This window comes from Perissodus microlepis, chromosome 1 (assembly GCF_051167445.1).
Source record: "Perissodus microlepis isolate ML-2025 ecotype Zambia chromosome 1, ASM5116744v1, whole genome shotgun sequence".
Lineage (NCBI taxonomy): Eukaryota > Metazoa > Chordata > Actinopteri > Cichliformes > Cichlidae > Perissodus > Perissodus microlepis.
In genome coordinates, this window is record NC_140461.1 from 23,942,913 (window position 1) to 23,965,580 (window position 22,668).

The 22,668-nt window shown below is 40.0% G+C and overlaps 1 protein-coding gene across 1 annotated transcript in view; it reads right to left on the reverse strand.

The window, feature by feature from the left end:
• Positions 1-22,668, reverse strand: part of gpc5a (glypican 5a) — a 161,313-nt gene that overhangs the window by 66,617 nt on the left and 72,028 nt on the right. The window contains exon 8 of the mRNA XM_084936506.1: positions 21,199-21,319. Within this exon, the coding sequence (XP_084792632.1) occupies positions 21,199-21,319 (121 nt within the window). The remainder of the gene's footprint in view (positions 1-21,198; positions 21,320-22,668) is intronic.

Genomic DNA, 22,668 nt, shown 5'->3' on the forward strand with positions numbered 1-22,668 from the left:
TTCATTTTTAGTGATTCAGGACACACTGCAAGTGCTGTTATCTTAGCAAAATATAAAGAAATGAAAGTCAGTTTAAGACTTTTGCACGGTAATGTAGGTTGTTGTGAAATAAAGAAAAGATGGGAAAAAATGTGAGAAGTTGCTCATTATGTTGCCAATCAGCCTGAATCCTCCAGTTAAAAAAAAAGAAATGCATAAAGAAACAATGAATCCCCACAGCGACTGCACTGCAGCTGACTTTTGTTTGTAAATAAACACTTCTGCCCTGAATTTTGCAGCGTCCTGATTTTGAATAAGATCTCTTAAAAAGAAATACTTTTAATAATGAATAAATACATAGTAAAATGTCCTTATTTGTTTACTCAGGGATTATCACCATCAGCTATGATGTACACTTCACAGAATCCATATATGAGGTGTATGACAGTCGTCCTCCTTGGCCGCAGTGGTCTGCAGGCCAGCTAACCTTTCTGATGCATTGCTGTGCAGCAGAAACCCAATGCCAGGGGAAATGCATTCGCTAATTGGTTCATTTAAATTCATGGTGCGTCACTGGAAACAAGAAAGATTTTTGTGTGTGTGTGTGTGTGTGCCTGCGTCTGTGTGTGCACTGATCAAAAAGGTAGTGTCTATGCTAATTAGTTAGCGCTGTGGTTCAGGGCTGAAGAGGGAAGGAGTCAGAGTTGCTGGGAAGGCTGAGCCGGGACATGTGTGTGCTGGTCTGAAGTCTCATCTGCTGACTGGTGACAGGTTAGATTGGAAAATCAAAGCTTTCCCTCCATGTGTGTAATTAGCATGATTTTCTCTCTAATTATGTCAGAAATATGGCCAAATGTTTAATAGATTATGAAGAATAATGGGTTTCTGTGTTGCCTGAAATTAGCCTGGTCTGGAGGTTTGAATCTGAAGGAGGCAGAGCACTGCTTGAGGGCTCATTATGTGGAGTTCAAAGGCTGTCAACTCGGAGCCCATTTTTAAAGGAAACAGCATCCAGCAGTAATTAGTCTGCACATGGGAAACAATACACGACTCGAGATTTAAGATTCTATTCATCATCTGCATGGAGTTGAAAGGTTAATGTCTATATATACATAAACCTGTGTGCATGTGTGTGGCTGAGAGGGAAAAGAACTGCTTTCTTATACATAATCGGAAGAATTCAAACACATGACCTTCAGTCGTCTCAGGTCACTTCTGTATTCTGCAGAAACTTTTTTGTTCACAGTTTACTCTAATTGATCGGTTTGTCAAAAACTGCAGAGGGCCTGAAACTAAAAATAAAGGCAGTAAGCAACACATTTTCTGTACTGTTAGCCAAAGATAAAAACCTGTTAAAAAATATACTGATCTTCCTCATGAAGTGCAAAGCCAGTGTCTGATATCTTATTTCTGTTGTTGATTAGAACACACTAGCTGGTGCAGACTTCCTAATTTTATATGTACAGTGCAATTCTTAAGCCAGCCCTGGTTTCTTTATATTTTACTAAGGAAATTTGAAACAGGTGCAGTGAAACATGTGAAAATTTGTATGCAAATACAGTATTTAAGACAAAAACAGTATTTCAACAATTCTGAAGAATGCTCATCTTCAGGCATCTCGATGGACGTTCAAATCTTTTCTTTGGATGCTGCCTTTCGTTCTGTTTTTTCCCCAGTTTTTACACACAGTCCCAACATGTGTCCAGTTTTTGGTAAAGTTCTTGGGGAATCACCTTGCTGGTCCATATATTGTCATGGTCCTGGGCCATGTTGGCCCAGTATTCTTAGTTTTCATGTATTTGTGTATTGTTCCTTATTTAGGCCATGCTTCCTGGGTTGCTCTGTTACGTTGTTCCTTATGTGTTTTCCCCTTGTGACTCTTACCCCCTGTGTGCCCCTCTGTGTATCTGTGAGCCCTCGTCTCTCCTTGTGTTTTATTTCATGTTTTCCCCAGCCCGTTATGTCTGTGTTCTCCCCGTGCTCTCTCTCCTCCTGTCTGAACCTCTGTGTACTTCCTGTTTTACTTTGACAGTCTCCCGTCAGTGTTGCGTTTACTCCTGCCGTGTCTTGTTATGATTATCAGTGTCACCTGTGTTCCCCGTGTGTTCCCACTTCCCTCGTTAACCCTCTGTGTATTTATGTCTGCGTCTCCCTCAGTTCGGCGTCGCGTTCTCCCTCATGCTGTGTGTCTCTACCTGTGGCTCCCTATGTGTGTTTTTGTTAGAGTCTTCCCAGTTTAGGTTTTGTAGAGTTTTGTGTTCAGCAATAAAAGCTGCCATTTTGAGTTCAATCTTGTCTCCAGTGAGTTTGCGTTTGGGTCCAATTCCTACCTGCACACAGCCGAATTATGACATATATAACATTTTATTTTTGTCAAACTGTGTTATCGTCTATGTTTTGATTGAAAAAAAATTATGCATGACAGATCTTGGCTGTACACACTCGCTGTATGAGACATGTGGCCACTATTATCAGTCTAGTTCGGGTGTAATTTGGCGTACCTCAGCCTTTTCTCTGTGTTATCGGCTCTTTAGATAGCCTCCCTTTCACTGAGACCATTTCTGATAAAGTTTTGATGACCAGTAGATGGATCAGCTTCAGGGCCTGCATCAGGTTTTTGCTTTATTTATTACTATTTCTTGAAGTTTTCTTTCTTTTTTAGGCCTGCTACTTATTCTTTTGTCTCCCACTTGTCCCATTTCCTGTAACTTTTCAAGGACACACAGCACACCATGCTGAGATATGCCAAGTGTTCAGCTAATAGCTCTTTGGGAATCACCATGTTGTTACAAAACTCTGGGATTTTTCAAAGGTTCAACTAAAGAAACAATATCTGTATTTTTGTGAAAGATAATGGTTTACTTTAATCATTTCTTTGCTAAAGACACAACACTGGATTGTCCTTTGAGTCAGGTGTCTTTTGATGCTTGACTGATTCACAAGTTAGTGTTAAGAAGTGGTTTATCAAACAATAAAATTATTCTACAATATAAGGACTGCACTGGCTGCTTTTTCACTCTTTTCAATGTCCAGAGAAACCAGTCTGGCTCATTGGGAGCAGCATATAAAGAAATGTATGGTGGCTCAAGACTTTTGCACATCATTGTAGCTTTTTTTTAATGATGACCACAGTATTGATTTTAAGTTGATCCCATATATACATCATCCTGGTTCTGCAAACATACATTATATCCACTAATAAAAAGAAAAGGCCCAAAAATCTCCACTCCCTGTAAGTTCTCATGTTTTTCAGGAAACTCACTTTTTTTGTAATGAGAGTTTATATTCATGAGCTGTGCTTTCAAGACATCAATACACTTCAAAAAGACCCAATGGTGGTATGAGCTGAGAGCCACAGCAGGATAGGAAAGTCAGAAAGTGCTGAGAGACTGACTGACCCTAAATAAACATACACTAGCCTGCAGCTATAAGCTGGTTTTGGTCTTTTCATGGGATTTGCTGCCAACAATGACTGTATATTGCCAGCTATAGCCTGCTGTAAGACAATGATAGGAAAATAATAAGACTCAGATGAAAGTTAAATATAAAAAGGTTAAGGTCAGGCAGTGATAATATGAAAGTGGCTTAATTTGCTTCGTTATTTATAGACATCTTTATTCCTGTACAACAGAGTTTCACTCTCACGTTTTATGTGCTTTTGATGTGCAAAAGCATGTGCGTTTGGTTTTTATAAGGTCACTGGCAGGTGACTCGATTCCCCAAACGGCGCTAATCAATGAATCAAGCCTTATAAGCTAATAATATTTCACAGCTAACTCATTTGTTCCTTCAGCCGAGGAAACATTCAGCATGCCTGACCAAGAATGTCAATCAGCAGGCTACTCGATTCGTCTGCTTTTCCTGTGCAGGAAAATAACTGCCCTGCGTTGGATTGTATTGAACAGCGACGCTGCTCTTTCTGAAATACAATGAAGTGAGCCCAAATTGCCTAACAGTGTTATTAGCCTCTCCTCTGTGAATGACATGAGGTTTTGTCCAGCACTGGCTGGGAGACAGGTGCTTTGATTCGCTCTAACCCATGGTAGCCCCCTTTGGGCAGGCCTCTGGCTGTTACTGGAGTGTGTGGAGAGTTAGAAATGACCAAATGATATCAAGGACTCTGTGCACAAACAAAACTGTCTTTGTGTGAAGCAACTCTGCTACTACACACGTTGTATGATTTTTTTTTTTTCTTTACAAAGGTATCACCAATCCATTGCCTTTTCCCCCCCTTTTCTTTGGAAACTGCACAACAATTTAGAGCCGGTAAAAATGATAAAATTATTTTCTACAAATCCACACACCATTCCACTTTATTAACAAAAAGAAATTAGAAAAAACTATTAAACAGCAAGTGTGCTACATGGAAACGTTTGGGCTTCCCAGTAGGTCACAGCTTTCATCACGGCTTGCAAACACTTTTTGTAACCAGCTAAATTACAGAATTTTTACCTGCTGCTTCCTGATATGAAATATATCCAAACTTTTGCTTATAACAGCCTGAATCATGAGGAAAACTGGACATTTATTTACATCAGATTTAGCACTGCTTTGTGAATGCATCGCTACTTACTTATTACTTATTAACTAGAGGTGGGCGGATCAATCCAAATATCAATGGTATCGATGCCAACACTAATATTGGTATTAAATCAATACTAGCGCGATAGGATCGTTTTTCCACAGCCTACAGCACATTTAAACAATAGTCAAAGAGGAACATTTAGAGGTCTCCAAAAACCCAATTTCAAAATAGAAGAAAAGCTGAAAGGTGTGTTTTGTTGTGTCAAGTAATTATTGCGGAAAGAAAGAAAAATCTGTGATTTAATGATCATCAAAACATGTTCAGAATTAGAAAATTAATGGTGATTCATCTCAAACCATGAAGCACTGGTATTGGTATTGGTACAATAATGGCCCTGTATTTACTTGGATCAATACTGAAATCTGCAGTATCTCACAGTCTAATTAACCAGTATAATTAACGACTGTATTTAAAAATCATGTCCTTCTGAAAGTCTCACGCCTTCATTTGTAAGCCTGCATTTCTTTAAGGTAACTGGCTGATTTGAAAAACAGGTACAATGTTTGGCTTCTGTGCTATGATCCTAAGTTACACTGTACAGTAAAAGGCTATTATTTCAAAGGGAGAGAGCTGTGCCCAGAGTGGCTGCATCTAATAGGATTCTGTCACAGACAGAAGTTCGGCTAGCAATAATTTAACCGCCAAGCAAAATGGCAAAAAGAAAAAAAAAAAAGAGTTCCTTTTGTGGCGTTCTGAACTCGCGGAGCAAAGTAACTCTGCTCTGCTTTTTTAACTCAAAATCAGTGAAACGTTTTTCAAGATTGGCAGAAAATATCAGAGGACACGGGATGGCGAGGTGGAAAGCGAAGACTGTGATTATTGCATTCTTAATCCTGGTTTGTTTATTTGTGGGATTTTGTGTCGCTCTCCATTCTGTGCTAAACCATTTGCTTTGGCGCCTTCAGACAGAAACTGGTGTTACACAATATTCAGAGGCCAGTGCAAGCGCAGCCATGCAGTGATTTAGAAATGGCTTTTTATCTTCAAGTTGCAAAACAACACCTCGGTGACACCGAGGCTCATCCACCGCTCGCTTACCAAAGCATTTTACAAACCAATCAATATTAGAAAAGCAGCAGAAAGTGAAACATATTTTCACTGTTGCGGTGACCACACAGCTCCTGTTCAAAGCCCTGAGTTTTAAATTGCATTTAGGAGGAGTTTTATTGTGCATTGTCTGCCTGTCTTTCTTCCTTTCGTTTTTATTACACATCCATATGCGGGGAATATAAACACAAATCACAAAGGATTCGGAAACTCACATCACAAACAACATGCAAACAAGGCAGATTAAAATTCTGCTGTTAAAGCTCCAGTAATGATAATAAGGGTCTGTCAGTAACTCCACTAATTTGGTCAGGGCTTAAATATCAATATTGGATGGATTCTAATTAAATTTGGTACCAATATTCATTGTGCCCTGAGGTTGAATTTTAAAGAGTGGTGTGATCGCTGGACCATCCTCCAGCGTCATCATAGGGTCAAAATGTGACCTTCTCCCATGCCTTACATCTCAGACCTTATGGCCATATAGTCCCTCCAGCCTCAGCTATACTCAACCTTCAATGCTAATCAGAGGCCTGGCACACGACTGTACCTGCTAAACATCGGGATGTTAATATCGTCTTTGTGAGCCTTAAAGCAAAACCTAACCCAACGCAAATGTGAGGAAATGCTTGTTAGGTTAATTGATGATTCCAAGTTGGCTGCAGGTGTAGATGTGAGAGTGTATCGGTCTTTCTCTGTGTGTGTTGATGTGCCTCTCCAGCGTGTACCCTGCCTCTGGCCCTGTGTCAGCTGGGAAAGGCTCCAAATTTTCTCACCCATTTCCCCAAAGCGATATATACACCGATGAGCCCTGTGAACTGGAAACCAATCTGAGTGCACCACCTCGAAGGATGTCTCAATACCTAAAAATGCATCTGGAGGAGAAAAGAGCAAGGAGAGCAGAGACCTGCTGCAGGAGCTATGATGGAGGATGGACAGTTGAATGCTTCACAAATGTAAACCATTTATCTGAAGAAGGCATGTGACACACAGATGGGACATCTAAATAGGGGCAGGAAGACGAATTTATCAATAAATATTTCCTTTTAAGTCATTTCAGTTATTTAGGGTGATCTACTTCATGATCTTTGTGCCTTTCCACGTTTGCGTTTGTGTAATTTTTTTAAAAAAATGCACGACATCTGTACATTCGTGTCACACTGAGGCACGTTGTGCATTTGATTAAAAGCAGGCCTGGATCTACAAGTGTCATGAACACTGTTATGCTTATCTGACATCGGAGATAAAATACAGCAGTAGGCTGTGACAAAACAATAAACATAGGATACAGCTGCGCTACATGTCACACTGCTGTCACATTGCTGTCACATTGCTTTTGAAATGACAGCTCAGAAGCAAGGGTGCCTCATTTGTCTGTTGCTTCCACTCCTCCGCTCACATATCTGGTGGGAAGAACTTTCCATGCGTCTTTCTCATTGAAGAAGAAGAGGCACAGAAAGAAACTGAGGGTGTACAGTCTCAAAAGATGAAGAAGGGTTGTTTAGGTGCCTCTTATTTTTTCTTGTTCTACCAAAAAAAATGCAGCTGGAGCCTGGGGAGTTCAGGGGTGTCCCATGGTGTCTGGTACCATATTAACAGAGGATTCTTTGGGTCCTGTGGGTTGCCAGGTGGAGCCTCCATGGAAAGGATTTGCCCCAGTATATCCCACGGGTGTTTGATCAGATTGGGCTATGGAGAGCATGAAGACTGGGTCACTGCCTCGGACACACTTTGTGTCCTTTAACTGTTGAGTGGTGGTTCAGTTTCCTGCTGAGGAGACGGGAGGTGCTGCCTGCCATCGGGGGCATGTTTATCGGGCAGAGAATCATAGATGTCTTTGTGTGTAGTGCGTGTCAAAGTAAAGGCCACATGAAACAAGATTTCCCAACTATAACAACATGATAGCGATGACTATTAATAACTTCATATCCGTGGTTTTAATAATATATTTAATAATAATGTAAATATGCAGTATTACAGGAGTTTGCCAAGGATCCAATGGCTAGACTATCTTCTGACTTCTTTAACGTGGTCTGAGCAATACTTCTGCGGGCATCCTGCAGGTCTTTCTAAGGTTTGTTTTTTGTTTTGTTTTTTGGACATTGGCTGCTTTTTTACTTAGTTTTAGTCCAGTCCTTGTACGTGACCATTATCAGAGGAACGGTTGTTTTTAAGCCACTTAACACTGAGCCATGTATCATTCAAGCATAAAGAAGGCGCAACAGATAAAACAGTATTGTGTCGACACAGAACAGAAAACTTACCAAAGAGCCCATTTTAAATTGGATCTTTAGGCACTTTGTCACTAGCAGCCTGCCACAAAAACACATCATTTGTTCCCCTTTCTTTAGTCAAATCTAAAAAAATTCCAAGAATAACACAGCTTTACCATATCGTGATTGACAAAGAGCTGAAAACTTGGCGAGAAGTCTGTCTACAGAAGATGAAAAGCATCTGAAAGTCAAGTCGTTAAAAAAAAAGAGAGAAAATCCAGCAAAGACCTGACACAGGACCTGAGAGACACATTTGGCCCTTCAGCTGTCCGTCTACTGTTCACTGAAGCCTCATCAGAAATGGCCTAAGTGAAAGGGTGCAAGTCATTCTTAAGGAAGGGAAGCAGGGAGAAAAGGCACAAGAACTCGACTGAAAACCGGTGGCCACAGGTCTCCTGCAGTGAGGGTGTTCAGGCATCTGTAAAACGCAGTGGAAGCTTGGTCATGGAACAACAGGCAGCCAACATCCGAGGAAGACATTTCAATGTCCTTTCAGAAGTGTGAAGAACTGAAAACTACGTCAAGAAATTGCAGGAAAGCTTGCATAAAAGAGTTCAGAATAAAGTTGGTCATAGCAATATTGATATTGAAGCTCATTACAGGTGTACAGACGCCATTTATGCCTTATATGCTGTATTTGTATACATGTAAAGTGCTGTACCTATTCCCAGTTTCATAGCAAAATCTAAAGGAAGGACGGATGGCCCAAGACTTTTGCACAGCACTGGGCACACATACATTTCACTGTGTTTAGCGTCCTCCACTCCCCGCCCTTAAAACAGTCCTGGCCGCCTGATGTATTGCATTAAGTTCCAAACTCGCCACAGTGCACATCACAAACTTCGTCATAACGCCAGCTGCTTCCTCCACCAGCTCAGAAAATCACAACAAAGACTCGAAGTCGTAAGGTGACTTAAACGAGTTGGCATGGGAACCGAGCTTTGGCTTACCTTTCATCACTGCACCGTACTCTGACTGGCTACATCGCACTATATATATTGGCAGTTTCAACTGGACAGGACTGAAAACTGCTGCTAAACACAGTAAAGCCTGCCTCAAAAAAAATCATAAAAAAATCTGGCACACACTTACGATGGGCTTATGATATCTTCATCACCTGCTGCATAAGGAAAGCCCAGAGCATCATCAAGGACACCAGTCAACCAGCCCACACACTTTTCTCACTCCTGCCATCTGGAAAATGCTACCGAAGCATTAAATCAAGCAGCAGCTATTTCAAAGACAGCTTCTCCCCACAGGTAGTGAGAATAATGAAAACTTCCCACAAACACCCCCCCAAAAAAGCTACAAAAAAAAAAAAAAAAGCACACATACATAAACTAAAAGAGTACCTAAAGCATGCAGCTCAGAGTTTCATTTGCATTTTCTGAAGTATCACTCAGTTATACTATCTGGCACAAAGTGAGGTTTTATTAAGATGGGTATTGTTTGGCATCTGCTTTTGGAGTAAATGTGACTGAAGCAATTGAAACAAATAAAACATAAGAACTAATTAAACTCTGACTGTAGTTTCATTTGTTTGACCTGCGGCGTCTTTAAACAGCGAAACCATGGTTTCAGCGAGCGTTATGCAGACAGCAGAAAATGTCACCGCGATGCTGTCAATTTTCACTCAGCTGTCAACTCCAATTTGTGACCTCGCACCATTAAGGCACGCACTTCAGCTGCATCTACAGTAATGGAAAGAGGTGACTGCCATGTAACAGCATCTTGTAAATGTTAGGGCATTATCATTATATTTATCCTGCCTACACAACCACTCAGTCTGCATTTCACAGACCAAAGTACATACACTCCCCCAAAACACTGCCAAAGAATTTTAGACAACTAAAAGCATTTCATTTCCAGATCACCGCTCGTGTGCAGGATACATTTCCTAAAGAGGTGCAGGGTGTCATATGGCAACATGAATCACACCTTCAGACATCCAAGCAATGAATCAAGCCCTGTGCAGATTTTTAAGCTCATTAGTATTCCCTTTGAACATGTTCTGCTATCTGTAAATAGAGGGTGGGGGAAGAGATCTTACAATGATCATTTTTGCCAGTCAGAGCAGGAGGGCGAAAAAAAAGTGTCAGTGTGCGAGTCGGCTCCCGAGACGCTCGCTGTCATCGCCCATCTCCCTCTCGTCAGCAGCGGCGCTGACAGTGTGTTTATGCAGAGCAAGTGCATCAGCGACAAAGAGGCAGCGGGTCAGCGATTGAGTGGTCAGAGCAGATATTAGACTACAAAGTGAATATTATCATTCAAGTTAAGCTCTCCCATGAGTCAACTTTAAAAAAAAGACACTGCTGCCAAACTGATAATACATTATTTATTTATTTATTTATTAAGTTGCTTTATTTAGCCACTTTGTTAGGTACACCTGATAACCACTTTTAAACACAAATATCTAATCAGCCAATCGCATGACAGCGATTCACTTCATGTAGGCATGATCAAGATGACCCTCTAAAGTACATTTAGGAATATGTAACAAAGGGGATTTAAGCGATTTGGAATGCGACATGGCTCTTGGCGCCAAGCAGGAGTATTTCAGAAACTGCTGCAGTTCTGTGGGCTCAGACATCAGAGAAGAATGGCCAGACATTCAGAGAGGCAACAATATCCCAAATAACCGCTCATTACAACCAAGGTATATACAGAAAATAATTTCTGGGAGCACAACATGTCGAAACTTGAAGCAGATTGGCTACAGCAGCAGAAGATGACACCGGCTACCACTCCTGTCAGGTAAGAACAGGAAACCGAGGCTTCAGTTTACACATGCTCACCAAAATTGGACAACAGAAGATTGGGAAAATGTTGCTTGGACTGACGAGTCTTGATTCTTGCTGCAACATTCAGATGGTAGGATAGGAATTTGCCAGAAAACAAAATGAAAGCATTGATCTATCCTACTGCGATGATGTGCAGGTCACTTTCTCGCCACACTTTAGGCCCTCTGAGGAATGTTGTCAACACCTTGCTGCACGGTGAAGGATTAAATATGAACAAAGCGTACCTAATAAATTGTCCAGTTACTTGTTAGCTGTTCTAAACGTTCACATCTGTTATAGAAAACAGTTCAGCTTTAATTAAAAGCTAAGCATAAGCACTGTTACTGTAGCTGACAGCATTAGGTCACTATATTTGAAATGAACACTGTATTTGCAGAACGTGCTCCTCCACAAACCAAATCAACTACACACAAACGCAATTGAGAGGCAGCTCTTAAAATGTAGCATGAACGTGAATTAAAATTAAAAAATGTGAATTATTCATGTGTGATTTTGGACTTTGCTGTGCTGCAGAACTTGAATTTCACAACCTACGTCCAAGTGCACGAAGAGGATTATGCTGCTGTTGCTTAAACTATAATCACATGCATTCACTTAAGATAAACTTATCTGCGTGTAGGCAGCTTAGCCGGATTTGTCTTTGAATGTTTTAAACACCTTGTGTGGGTAAAAAAAAAAAAAATCATTATCCTGCAGGTTCTGGGATTTTTCTCTAATTAAGACACACTTGCACAGTAATGACATTTATGATTTTACACACTCCTTCGTAAGCTGCAACAGGAATTAAGTGGACGTGTTGTGTTAAAAATAAATCACCTTGAGACTTGAGGATAATGGTAATAAATAAGATTGGGTTTAATCCCAAACCGGACTTTCAGATGCTGCATTTTGGTATACGCGTTCAGGAGCACAACAAATAAAATGCGAATATATTCGTAGCGTTAATCCTCATCTCCTAAGAGGAGAGACGATATGAATAATTCAGAAGCAAAACTGCTGGTCAACCACCACATCAATGGCTGGTAAATAATTCAGCCGGCAGAGTGGGTGAGGAGCTGCTTGCCCCTGATTTTGATTGAGAGACACTGGGACAGAGCCTACTTATAGATTCTTGATGGGTTTTACCACATCAAGAGGAGAGGACAGGCAAGGAAGGAGAGGAGCCCACAAATAATTCATAGGAAAGAGCTGCTGATGAGCAAGATGATGAAATCTAGAGTTTGTACGCTCAGATTGTATAATAAATTTGTCAATAGATGCATTGCCGGTTTGTGTTTTCTGCAGTCTCGGGTGCAGAATAGTAATGATATATTTCCATTTGGTCCCAGGGAAACTTGGAGAAGCTTTTGTGCTCTGGTTAGTCAAGGTCAGGGGCAGATGAATGAAAACATTTCTGATATGTAGATGGAAAACATGAAAATCAACATTTGCATGGCTATCACTCTTATCCTCATACAAATGCCCAACAGCAGCGTCTTTAAAGATAATAGAATGCCACCTTTTGCCTTTCAGTGTACACTTCCTTCTTTCTCTAGAAAAGAGATTCTGGGATTTACCTGCACACGTGCATACTTTAAGACAAGTTTCATCATATTAAGTTAACCCCCGCTATAATGATTTGCATAATGATGTTTTATGTAGTGGATATGCAGATGTGCACACAGCCACTCGTGTGTACACTGCAATAAATAATTGATGTTTCTGCTGGTCACAGACTCATCCCTCAACACACAAACACACACAGAAATTCAGGATCAGCATTTAAAAGTGACTGAATTTGAAATATGAACCCAAATATCCTTCCCAGGACCAAGTCTCCTTTTTAAAAAGCCACACTGGCTGTGAATCACAGCCACTTCTTAGCACTCCTTGGTGTGTAAAACCATGCTGCATGCTCATAACATGAAATGGTAGAGAAATAAAGTCTGACAGTTTAAAATGAACGCCTGATGGCAATTCAGGTCATACACTCTCGCTGACACTTGTGCCGCACTTCAGCAGCTAATGACATGCCAATCAGAACTATTTGCAAATCAGACCCATTTGCAAATCAAGTCCCAGCCAGATGATAATAACTAGACTGAAGGATTGTGAATGCACAAGCTGCTAGATGAATCGTGCCAGATGTATAATTTAAAGTTTTTAGATACAAGATCATTTGTAAAGTTTTACCTTCCTCCATTGCCGACTACTACGAAAACACACAGTTTCCATATTTCTCCTTTCTCAGAAGTAAAAGCACAAGCCCTTAAGATGCCATTTTGCTCTCTTACAAATTTACTGCTTCAGAAAGTCCGAGCTCAACATTTTAAGCGTGATTGTCTGAACATTTGTACCAACCAGCCTCCCTAACAAGAGAGTTTCCCTGAAAACATAAAAGACAGCTCATTTCCGCAAGTTCTCATCCTGAAAGCGGAGACACAGTAGGGGAAATTTATGGCAAAAATTCAATAATGTGCTTTACAACACCCAAAGTGGGAAACATGTGGCCCTGATGCAAGCGCAGAGGTGATGTTTAACTGTATAATGGATGGTTTTGTATTAATGATATAGGTACTATAAGGGAATAAAGGTAAGGTTTCTTTCCAAGTACTCTGGTGAGATGACATGCACATCGAATCAAGCCATAAATAAAGCTTTGCAAATGCACAGTAGAAGGATAACATGTAAGAATAAAAAAGGCTTTTTAAGGAAAAGTCTCCAAAATATTTTTTTCCCTTGAGACTGAACTTGTAATTCTATACGAGCAGATTTTAGAGCCTGGTCAACACTGAAACTCCAGTAATGCTTCACTCCCTCATTCATTTAGGGGCCTGGTCTCATTAGCCTGAAGTAACTGCCTAGAGGCATTTCCAAGATAGGTGTTGAGTGGCAAGGCTTACTTCCAGAAGGACTTTGATAAAACTAAAAAGCAAAGTTGACTGAAGTGGTTGTGCCATAGATTGACTAACTGAGTATTTTCTTTCCTTTTTTAAAAAGCACTGCAACACCCACACTGCTGAACATGAGGGAAAAACACTGAAAAACATGTCTGTCAGTTAAATATCTGAAAAAGCATGCTTGACAACAGGTTTTTAATTCTGCTGATTACTGGAATTATTGTGTAAAAAATATCAATTAGCTTGGCTGGTAGAATAAATTACAGGCTGTGGTGGGTGCTGCAGGCAGAATGTACTCTGATTGATTAGTTATTAACTGATTTTGCTAGCTAAATGCTTTATGTATCTAATTGACCACTTACATCCATTTTACCTTGTATGTGCATCTCCACTGATGTTCTCCTCTCAAATTGACTGCTAACCGATTCTGCCCCTTTTTTGCATCACACTGGTTTGTACTGATGGATTCTCTGCTGCACTAACTGTGCATTACAACCGTGTAAAATAAAATACTGGCAGCCGCCAGTGCTACCCTTAGCCTCCTAGTAGATCCACCTGTGATATAAATGTGAAAATCCAAGGTGATTGTTGGAAAATCGGCCTGAGATTCAAACTCATGTGAGATTTTTAGTAGATTTTGAGTATTTGTTGAATTTCGAAATCCTGCGTTAATTTTCAGAAAACTCGACCTCCGACCTTGACCTTGAGGCCTCGAGGACACCACTGGTCTAAGATTTTTAGTTGATGCACGTATGGTGTCATTTGGAAATCCTCTGCCACCCTATTCTCGGGTTATTGTATTCAAAATCTTGGATGTCCACGCCACCCGCCTGAACCCCTGGCGGGATAACCACAATTCCCCACAAACCTCTTGCAGCTGAGGGGTAAAAAAAAAAAAAAAAAAAAAAAAAATCCCCATGAAATCCCTGCTTTGAAGAAAAGGGAGGAGTAAGGGTCTAAATCAAAATCTATATCTGGAGACTTGTATTCAAGTCTGGACACTTTGGAGACCTTTTGGTTTTCTGTCGCTGTTTGGATAGATTTGAGAATGTCATCATTTGGGTTAAAATAAACTCTCTAGAAGCTTCTCTACTGTCATGAATAACTGAAATCCAACCTCATCTAACACATGATTTGTAGTACCAAGTTTAAAAAAAAAGAGGTTACAGCCATGATATGTGCTAACTGTATTTTCAAGGCGTTTAAAGCTTCTGCAGTCAGAAAGCTGGTTTAGATGATCTGAATGGCTGTTCAGTCTCCTGACATTGTTAGTTTTTATACACATCGTGTTTTGCTGCAATCACTATTTGAACAACAATGTTGGCTGTAGCTACTGAAATCTCTACATACAGGAAAGCAGTAAGAAGAAAGCGTAAGGAGTGATATGTTATTATTTGTAACTGATATGAAGCAATAATAAAGCACTTCCATTGAGAATTAGTCTGACTCAGTAGAACTTTTACTAAATGTGTCGGTGCAGGGTCTTTTCTTCTTGTTTTTTTGTTCATTTACTAATATCTTGAATTCATTGAAACAAAGCCGGATAAAAATCTAAAAGCAGTACTGATGTAGATGGTACCCATCGTGACTACACACGAATAGGCAGGGGTCAGCATTTACCCTGCTGCATCAGCACAGAATCTGTATTTTTATTTTGTCTGCATGTGCCGGAGGCTGTGCTGGCACACACCACGAAGACTTGGCGAACAGAGCGTGTGCAGAAGGGCAAATGTTGTATTTAAACACGAGTATGTTTTAACTACAAAAATCAGACTGTCGAGGACTCTCCTTTCCACATAAAACTGCTTATTGAACAGCCATCACAGTCAACCAGACACTTGTGGAACATCCAGAATTAGCCAATTTAAAATTGACTTTAGGAAGGAAAAGTAAAGGGGAAACTGGCAGCACAATTTCAAAGCTGGAACGCGACGGTGTTTGGGCCAAAGCGGCGTCGCCAAGTTTGTCCTGAATTACTGGAGACTGATGTCTCCAAGAGGCTGATCAAGAGGCGTCTTTTGCTTTCTGTATTACTTCTGCTTTATCTGTTCAACACGTACATTTTTGGAGAAAGTCACAAACGCACTTTCCCCTCTGCATCCTTCCACGTTTGCAATCAGACTTTAGTTTATGGTCCGCTTAGCCAAACGAGCAAACTAATTAATGTCACGAAAATTCTTGCTGATCACGATAACAGCATTTGTTTTCACACTTTAGTGGAAGACTATTTGCTTTACAGTGAAAATGATATTATTAGCAGCAAACACAAAAAGTCGTCTGTGTTTAACTCTGTTTAATTAACAGAAAAACTTTTATCGTCTGGCATTTTATCTGGGTACTATTCATACTCCCTGGGACTCGGTGCCATCTGTGATTTGCTAACATTTATGTGCTGTGTAGTCAGCGTCGATATTCTTGAAACACCTGAGCGAGTAAAGGAAGCTTTGTTCCAAGAAACACGTTTGTGGGCAGAGTTGTCTGAACATTTTATTGCACAAATGATGTTCATCAGATTCACGCTGACCCGCAGATCTAAAGTAGGCTGCGATGTGTCAACACGTTTTTCAGCAGTCTGTCTCATACAGGTCACGCAGTAGATGCATATTTTAAAGTATCCCAGATGTTTACACATGAGGCGAGCTGCTTACATTTTATTTGCACCATAAACTTGCAAACATGGCCCAATACGTGTTTTTACATTTATGTTCATACTGAGGGGGACACAAAACTTTAAAACACATTTTAAGAGAAGCCATCCAATAGCTCTCAAAGCATTTCATTCAAAACCCTGAACTGCACACCTCAATGCCTCTTTGTGACAGCTGATGAGAGAGCAGTGGATATCGCTTGTGCATGCTAAAAAAAATCATTTTACCAGGATGCTGCAATGGTGCCTAACTCTGTACGCAAAACTAACTGCAATCTCAAAATGTATTTTTTAAGCTTCAGACTAGAGATGTCAAATTCATTTCATATCAAGAGGTCTAAGGAGCTTGGAAAGAAAAGCGTCTGGACTTCTTTAAGTTGCTTGAAGATGTTTCAACTCTCATCCAAGAAGCTTCTTCAGTTCTAGGGTCAAATGGGGAAGAGTCCCAGATTTAAGCTCTATTTCAGTGTCCCCCCAAGAGGGACATGGACCCCCTATTGATCCTCTACCTAATTACACGAGCCAAGGTGTGAAAATGGCTGTAGGTTACAATCAGCCAAGGTTTCGGGTTAACCCACTGTGAAACTAGCCCCACCCTATCGTGTGATTTACTGAGGTCAAAAGGCCCAGGATGTGAGTGGGCGTTAAGGCGTCTGGGAAGGGACCTCAAAACTGGATTATAGATGGCAGACAGTTGGTGTCGTAAACCATCGCCTCTGTTCAAAGATGGTCATTCACAGTGGACATAGATGGTTTCTTTCATATCAAGATCCACATACAGCCCACTTTGATCTTAAGTGGGCCAGACAACTGACACTCCCCTTTCAAATGTGCAGTTTAATTCCCCTGTTGAACTGCACATTTAATCTCTGAGATAGTTTAATTGTCCTAGATTTTCCATGTGATATAGAAACTCTGCTACGGTAAAAGAAAGAAATCTGTCAGCGCGACTCTTTGGGCTTAAATTTTAAAAAATGTGTAAAATTATAGAAAAAAAAAATCACATGGCTCATTGCCCAGAACATCCTGTAATTATAAACAGAAAGTTTCTGTAAATTCACAGAAAATGTCCCTTTTTTTGGACCCCTTGTAAAAAAACAAAACAAACAAAAAACAGAAGCTTATATTGTCATAGAGAGAGAACAGGAACTTTTCTGTTATTTAATAGTTTATCTGTTTTTTTAATTACTGTGCTATAGTATGAATGCCCAAATTATTTACGCTCCCTGTCATATTTTCCAAAGGCAGATTGGAGTCTGTGCCAGGCTGCTTCTGGTCCCTGGACCTTATGTTTGACACCCTCGCTTTGGACATTATTTTGTGTACAGCATCACTGCATGTTGCAAAGTTGCTTTGGATTAAAATTGATCAAAGTTCACGCTAATTTTATTGAGTAAGTTCTGTAAATGTATTTATTTCAGTAATTTAACAACTGGCTTTGTTTAAAAACAGCCAGCAGCCACCGAGTCTGTGTTATATGTCTTTTAATTTAGTTTATTCCAAATACTAGCACGTTAGATATTCAAATATAATTGAAATAACTAACTTTTCACAGAACTCTTATTTTTATTGTTCCAGGGATTTTGTCTGAAATGTAAAATCGTACAAAGACAGATTATTATTCAAAAACAACAGAAAAAAAACTGTGACTCTGAAATGACACCTCACATTGTGTGCATTTCCTGAAAATCAGATGTACCTCAGTAAGTTTCTTCACACGCCAAAGATTTGATTCTCAGATGAGAGGGTAATGTGATAATGAGCTACATGTCAGTGTTGTGCCCAAGTGTCACTTTTTATCACTGTTTGTGATGCCACAAATGAGGTCGCAGGCTTTCTCCTTTTTAAAATGCGGCATAAGGAAGAATACAAGTGACACTTGAAGAGAAAGGAGAAAAGAGACGAGGAACAAACTGAAGAGAACCAGCATTTTTCACCATGTAAACAAACTGAACAATTAGTCATTGGTATATTTCACAGGGAAAAAGCATAAAAATCAAAATAATTTTTATAAATCAATCACAGTATAAAGCATCTTTTTTGGTACTTTAAATACCAACAGTTAAACTTAGACAGCATTAACAACATTTAATAGACTCCTCAGAAAAAATTAGTTGATTAATCAACGTCTTTAAATATCAATGCAGCCAGCGCTACTTCAGTTCTGTCTTGATTAAACTGAAAGAGACTGAAGAGCACAACTTTCCCTTCCATATGCGTATACAAAACCTGAAATAGACGGCACAGCAGCAAAAACACCCCTAAAGCAAAGAATACAGCAGGCATCAACAAAAACAGGCATAGGTGGGTTTCAAAGCGGCTTGCACAGGAAGGTAAGTAGGTTTTCAGCAGCTTAAATAAGTAACTTACATAAGACTCGCCAGCTGGATGCACAGAATGGTATCAGCTAATCCACAAGCCTATGTGCATTATCAGCAGTTATCAGCTGGTGCACTGCAGTTGTTAGGGTTCACTTGACTTTCGGGCGGGCCTGAACTACAGTTATGGTCAGTTTATAAACTGCCAAATATAAAGTACTCTAGGCAGTATGGGTCTGTTCTGGGCCCACCTCTCCTTATATATGTAAATTGGGGGTAAAACCTGAGGACAGCAGTGAAGACCCCCTTAAACAACACCCAGCACTTTCACAAGGTTGCATGGAAGGCCAGGGGAAACGTGAGCAGCAGACCTCCAAATGGCAATGCAAAAAGCCTGTTTGAGCAACGTGACATGCTGTAAGACCAACTGACTTCACACAGATTTCCTGCTCTGGGGTAACATAGCAGTGATGTCACATGTAGGTATATATGTGCATGCAGTCAATTAAAAGTCAGTAAGACTCTAAAAACAATCAAAATTAAACGTAAACTAACGAATTAGATCTGCATGTAGGATTTGCTGCTAAACAGCAAATCCTCAAATATACTCATATTTGAAATGAAATATATGAAATTTTTGGCTTTCTGCACAGTGCAAAAAAAATTGCAGACATAGCTGTTTGTATCGATCAAAGTACTGCAGAACCACATGGCTACCACCAGTTCTGCTTTCACTTTTGCCTCTTTACAATGAGAGATGGATGCTGCCCGGTATATTGATTTCAAAAGGTGATCTAATCCCTTAATTAGAGATCCCTTAAGGTCTATTTAGGCTGTCTTACTATCTATTAATTTTCTTCCACTTATCCAATTCAGGATCACAGGGAGAGGGCTGGAACATAACACACAGAGAGACAAACAACACTCACATTCACACCTATGGGCAATTTAGAATCACCATTTAACCTCACTAACTGCATGTCTTTGTGTATAACATGCAAACTCCACACAGATGTTGGATTCGAACCCAGGACCTTCTCACTACGAGGCAATACTGACCATCGTGCTGCCTCGGTGTCAAACTACATGTATGCCATTTTTTTTATGCACTGCACAGAGAGCCAATAATTTCTGCAACATTTCAAACATGAACATATTTGAAGATTAAATGCGCTTAGCTCAAATGACTCCTACATGCAGATCTGTTAGAGTATGCCTAATTCTGGCTATTTTTAAGACTCTTTCTGACTTTTAATTGACTTTTAATGGAGTCAAATGACCAAAACAATTTACTGCCAAAAATGACTGCAGATTTAAGCAGTGTGTTTTTGCAAAGTCTTTTGACTTTGTGTACAGCGTGATTCTTGCAACTGTCGCCAATGTTTCTGTTTATTGTGTTGTTGTTCCGTTTGCTAATCGTTTCCTTATGAATGCTTCTCATCCTTGGGTCTCTCTTGTAAAACAGACACAGAGAGAGAATCTTAATGAGACTGGCTGATGAAATAAAGATTTCATAAAACAAATGTGCCACCGTTAGATACAGAGGATTCAATGAGCAAAACGCTGATCATCATTTGGTTTTTAATTCTGGCTGAGTCAAAGACAGCAGACTGACAAAAAAAAAAACCAAAAAAGTGTGCTAAAATAGCCGAGTGTACTACATATAGGATTTCAAGTTACATTAACTCCGGGGATTATGAATGACTGCATAATATAGGCTCAGTCGCTGATCATCTGTTTCATACTTACTTGGCAGCAGAAAAACAATTTCTGAGTCTTTCTCCATTAAATAAAACATTCACAGAACCACAAGGTCACATAAAGAAGCACATTTAAGATGCCAGCAGCAAAAAGGCACACACCAAAAGAGAAATACATAGTGAATGTCAACGAGGCAGATCAGGGACTCTCAAATGGTTATGATATAGATTTATGTGTTCTGACATCCCACAGATGGTGTGAATTAGTCAGAGAGGGGGTGCCAGCATGAGGTCAAGAGAGATGACCTGGCCTTCAGCCTGCCACTTGGGAAACCAAAGCAACAGACATGTGAAGCTGCCACTGCTGCAGTGGAACAACCCAAAGGGAAGCTATGGCAGCTGTTATTGGAGCTGCAGAAGAGAGAGTGCTCCCGTAAACTGTTCTAATCTCATCATCGTCAGAGATAAACAGCACTGAAAGGAGCCACAGCAGCACAAACGTGCATAAAAGTAGAGGGGGTGATAGAAAAGCTACATTGATTTTGACAAAGAGCAGAAAAAGAATTGTGTAAATATAAGGACACACAAAGCGGATCAAATGGGTTTCTAAACGTGTAATGATTGATTTTTTTCGCATTCATTGCCTAGAAATGATTTTGCATTTGAGAATAGTTTTCAATAAGCCAGTGCTTACCGGTAATATGAAGGATGATATAAATGAATTAATTTGTTGAGAATCAAAGGTAAAGGCCTTCAGCTTTACGAGCAGCTAACAAAGGACGCCTACCGTAATGTCTCATAAAGGTGCCGAGAAGCACAGAGAATTACCAGATTGCCTCAGGAGGCAGTTCCCATATGTCTGACAGAACGAGGGGTGGGGATGTCGACTTTAAAGGAAGGGAGAGACCCGTTTAATGATGAAATCATAAAATCCTGTGTAAATATGTACAAAGCACGGGCGCCTCTTACCTGATTGATGTGCTTGAGCTTGTCGATGATCTGATTTATGACAGGGTCAGCTCCTTTCACTTTGACTTCGGGGTTGGCGATCTGAGCTTTGATTCCGTTTCCCACCACACGGAGAGTGTAGCTGTGAACACAAGAACAGAGGACAGAGGGTCTGTAAATATATTCAGATACCTTCCACTCATTTTAAATAATACCAGTGAGGTACATTTCACAGATAATTCATATAATATAGTTTTTATAGCACTTTTTTACCTGTGCAGCGTTTACATGTCTTGCATAATGTCCAACATATTGAAACAATTTCACACATTTTCATCAGCTGGTTTACAGACGTCACCACGTCTCACAAAAAACATGCAGCTCATAATGACATCTGATGATCTGCAGTGTTATGTAAAAGTCTTGAGCCACCTCTCATTTCTTTATATATTGTTTTCTTTGATTTTTTTAAGTGGTTGTGAGAACTAGTTCCAGGAAAAATCTATTTTATTTTGTGTCTTTGGGCACTTTGTTATTAGCATATAATTTCTTCCTGTTTCTTTAGTGAATCTACAAAAAATGCCAAAGATGACACAGTTTGAATAAAACAGTGTTTTTTGCAAAAAATATCAGTTTTCAGCTGTTAGCTAAAACTTGGCTGAAAATCCCAGCATGGTGTCCTTAAAAAAGCTGGACAAGTGGAGGGCAAAAGAAGAGGCAATCCTTAAAGAAAATCTATCTACAGCAGACGAGCAATACCTGAAAGTCATGTTTCTAAGGAATAAAACAAAATCCAGCAAAGACCTGACACGGGGCCTGGGAGATGATTCTTCAGTTGATCCATCTACTGTTCACTGAAGCCTCATCAGAAATGGTCTCAGTGGAAGGATGGCTGTCAAGAAGCCATTCTTAAGGAAGGGAAACAGGGAGAAAAGGCTGAGGTGTGCCAAATTACACAAGAACTGACCTGAAAATCAGTGACAACAGGTCTGATGGAGTAATGAATCCACATTTGAAATGTTTGGTTTAAATCGTCATCAATATGTACAGAGGAGGAGAGGACACTGTGAGTGTATAAAACCTGGTTTGGAGCTGCATTTCAGCCAGTGGTGTTGGGAATATTGTCAAAAATGATTATGAACACAGAAAAGTACCATTAGACTGTGATCCACCATGAAATACCATCTGGAAAGCGTCTGATTAGCAACAGCTTCATTGTTAAGCATCATCACTCATTGATTGGCCTCTCAGATGGGATGCTAACATTTTTGAAGCAGTGTGGGATCATCTTGACCGAGAACAGAACAAAAGGCAACCAACATCCAAATAAGTGCTTTGAATGTCCTTCAAGAAGCCTGGAGAACTATTCCTGAAGACTACTTGAAGAAATTACAAGAAAGCTTACCTAAGAGAGTTCAGGCTGTGTTGAAGAATAAATGTGGTCACACCAAATACTGACTTTCCAGCTTGTTAGAATTGAACAAACTCTGT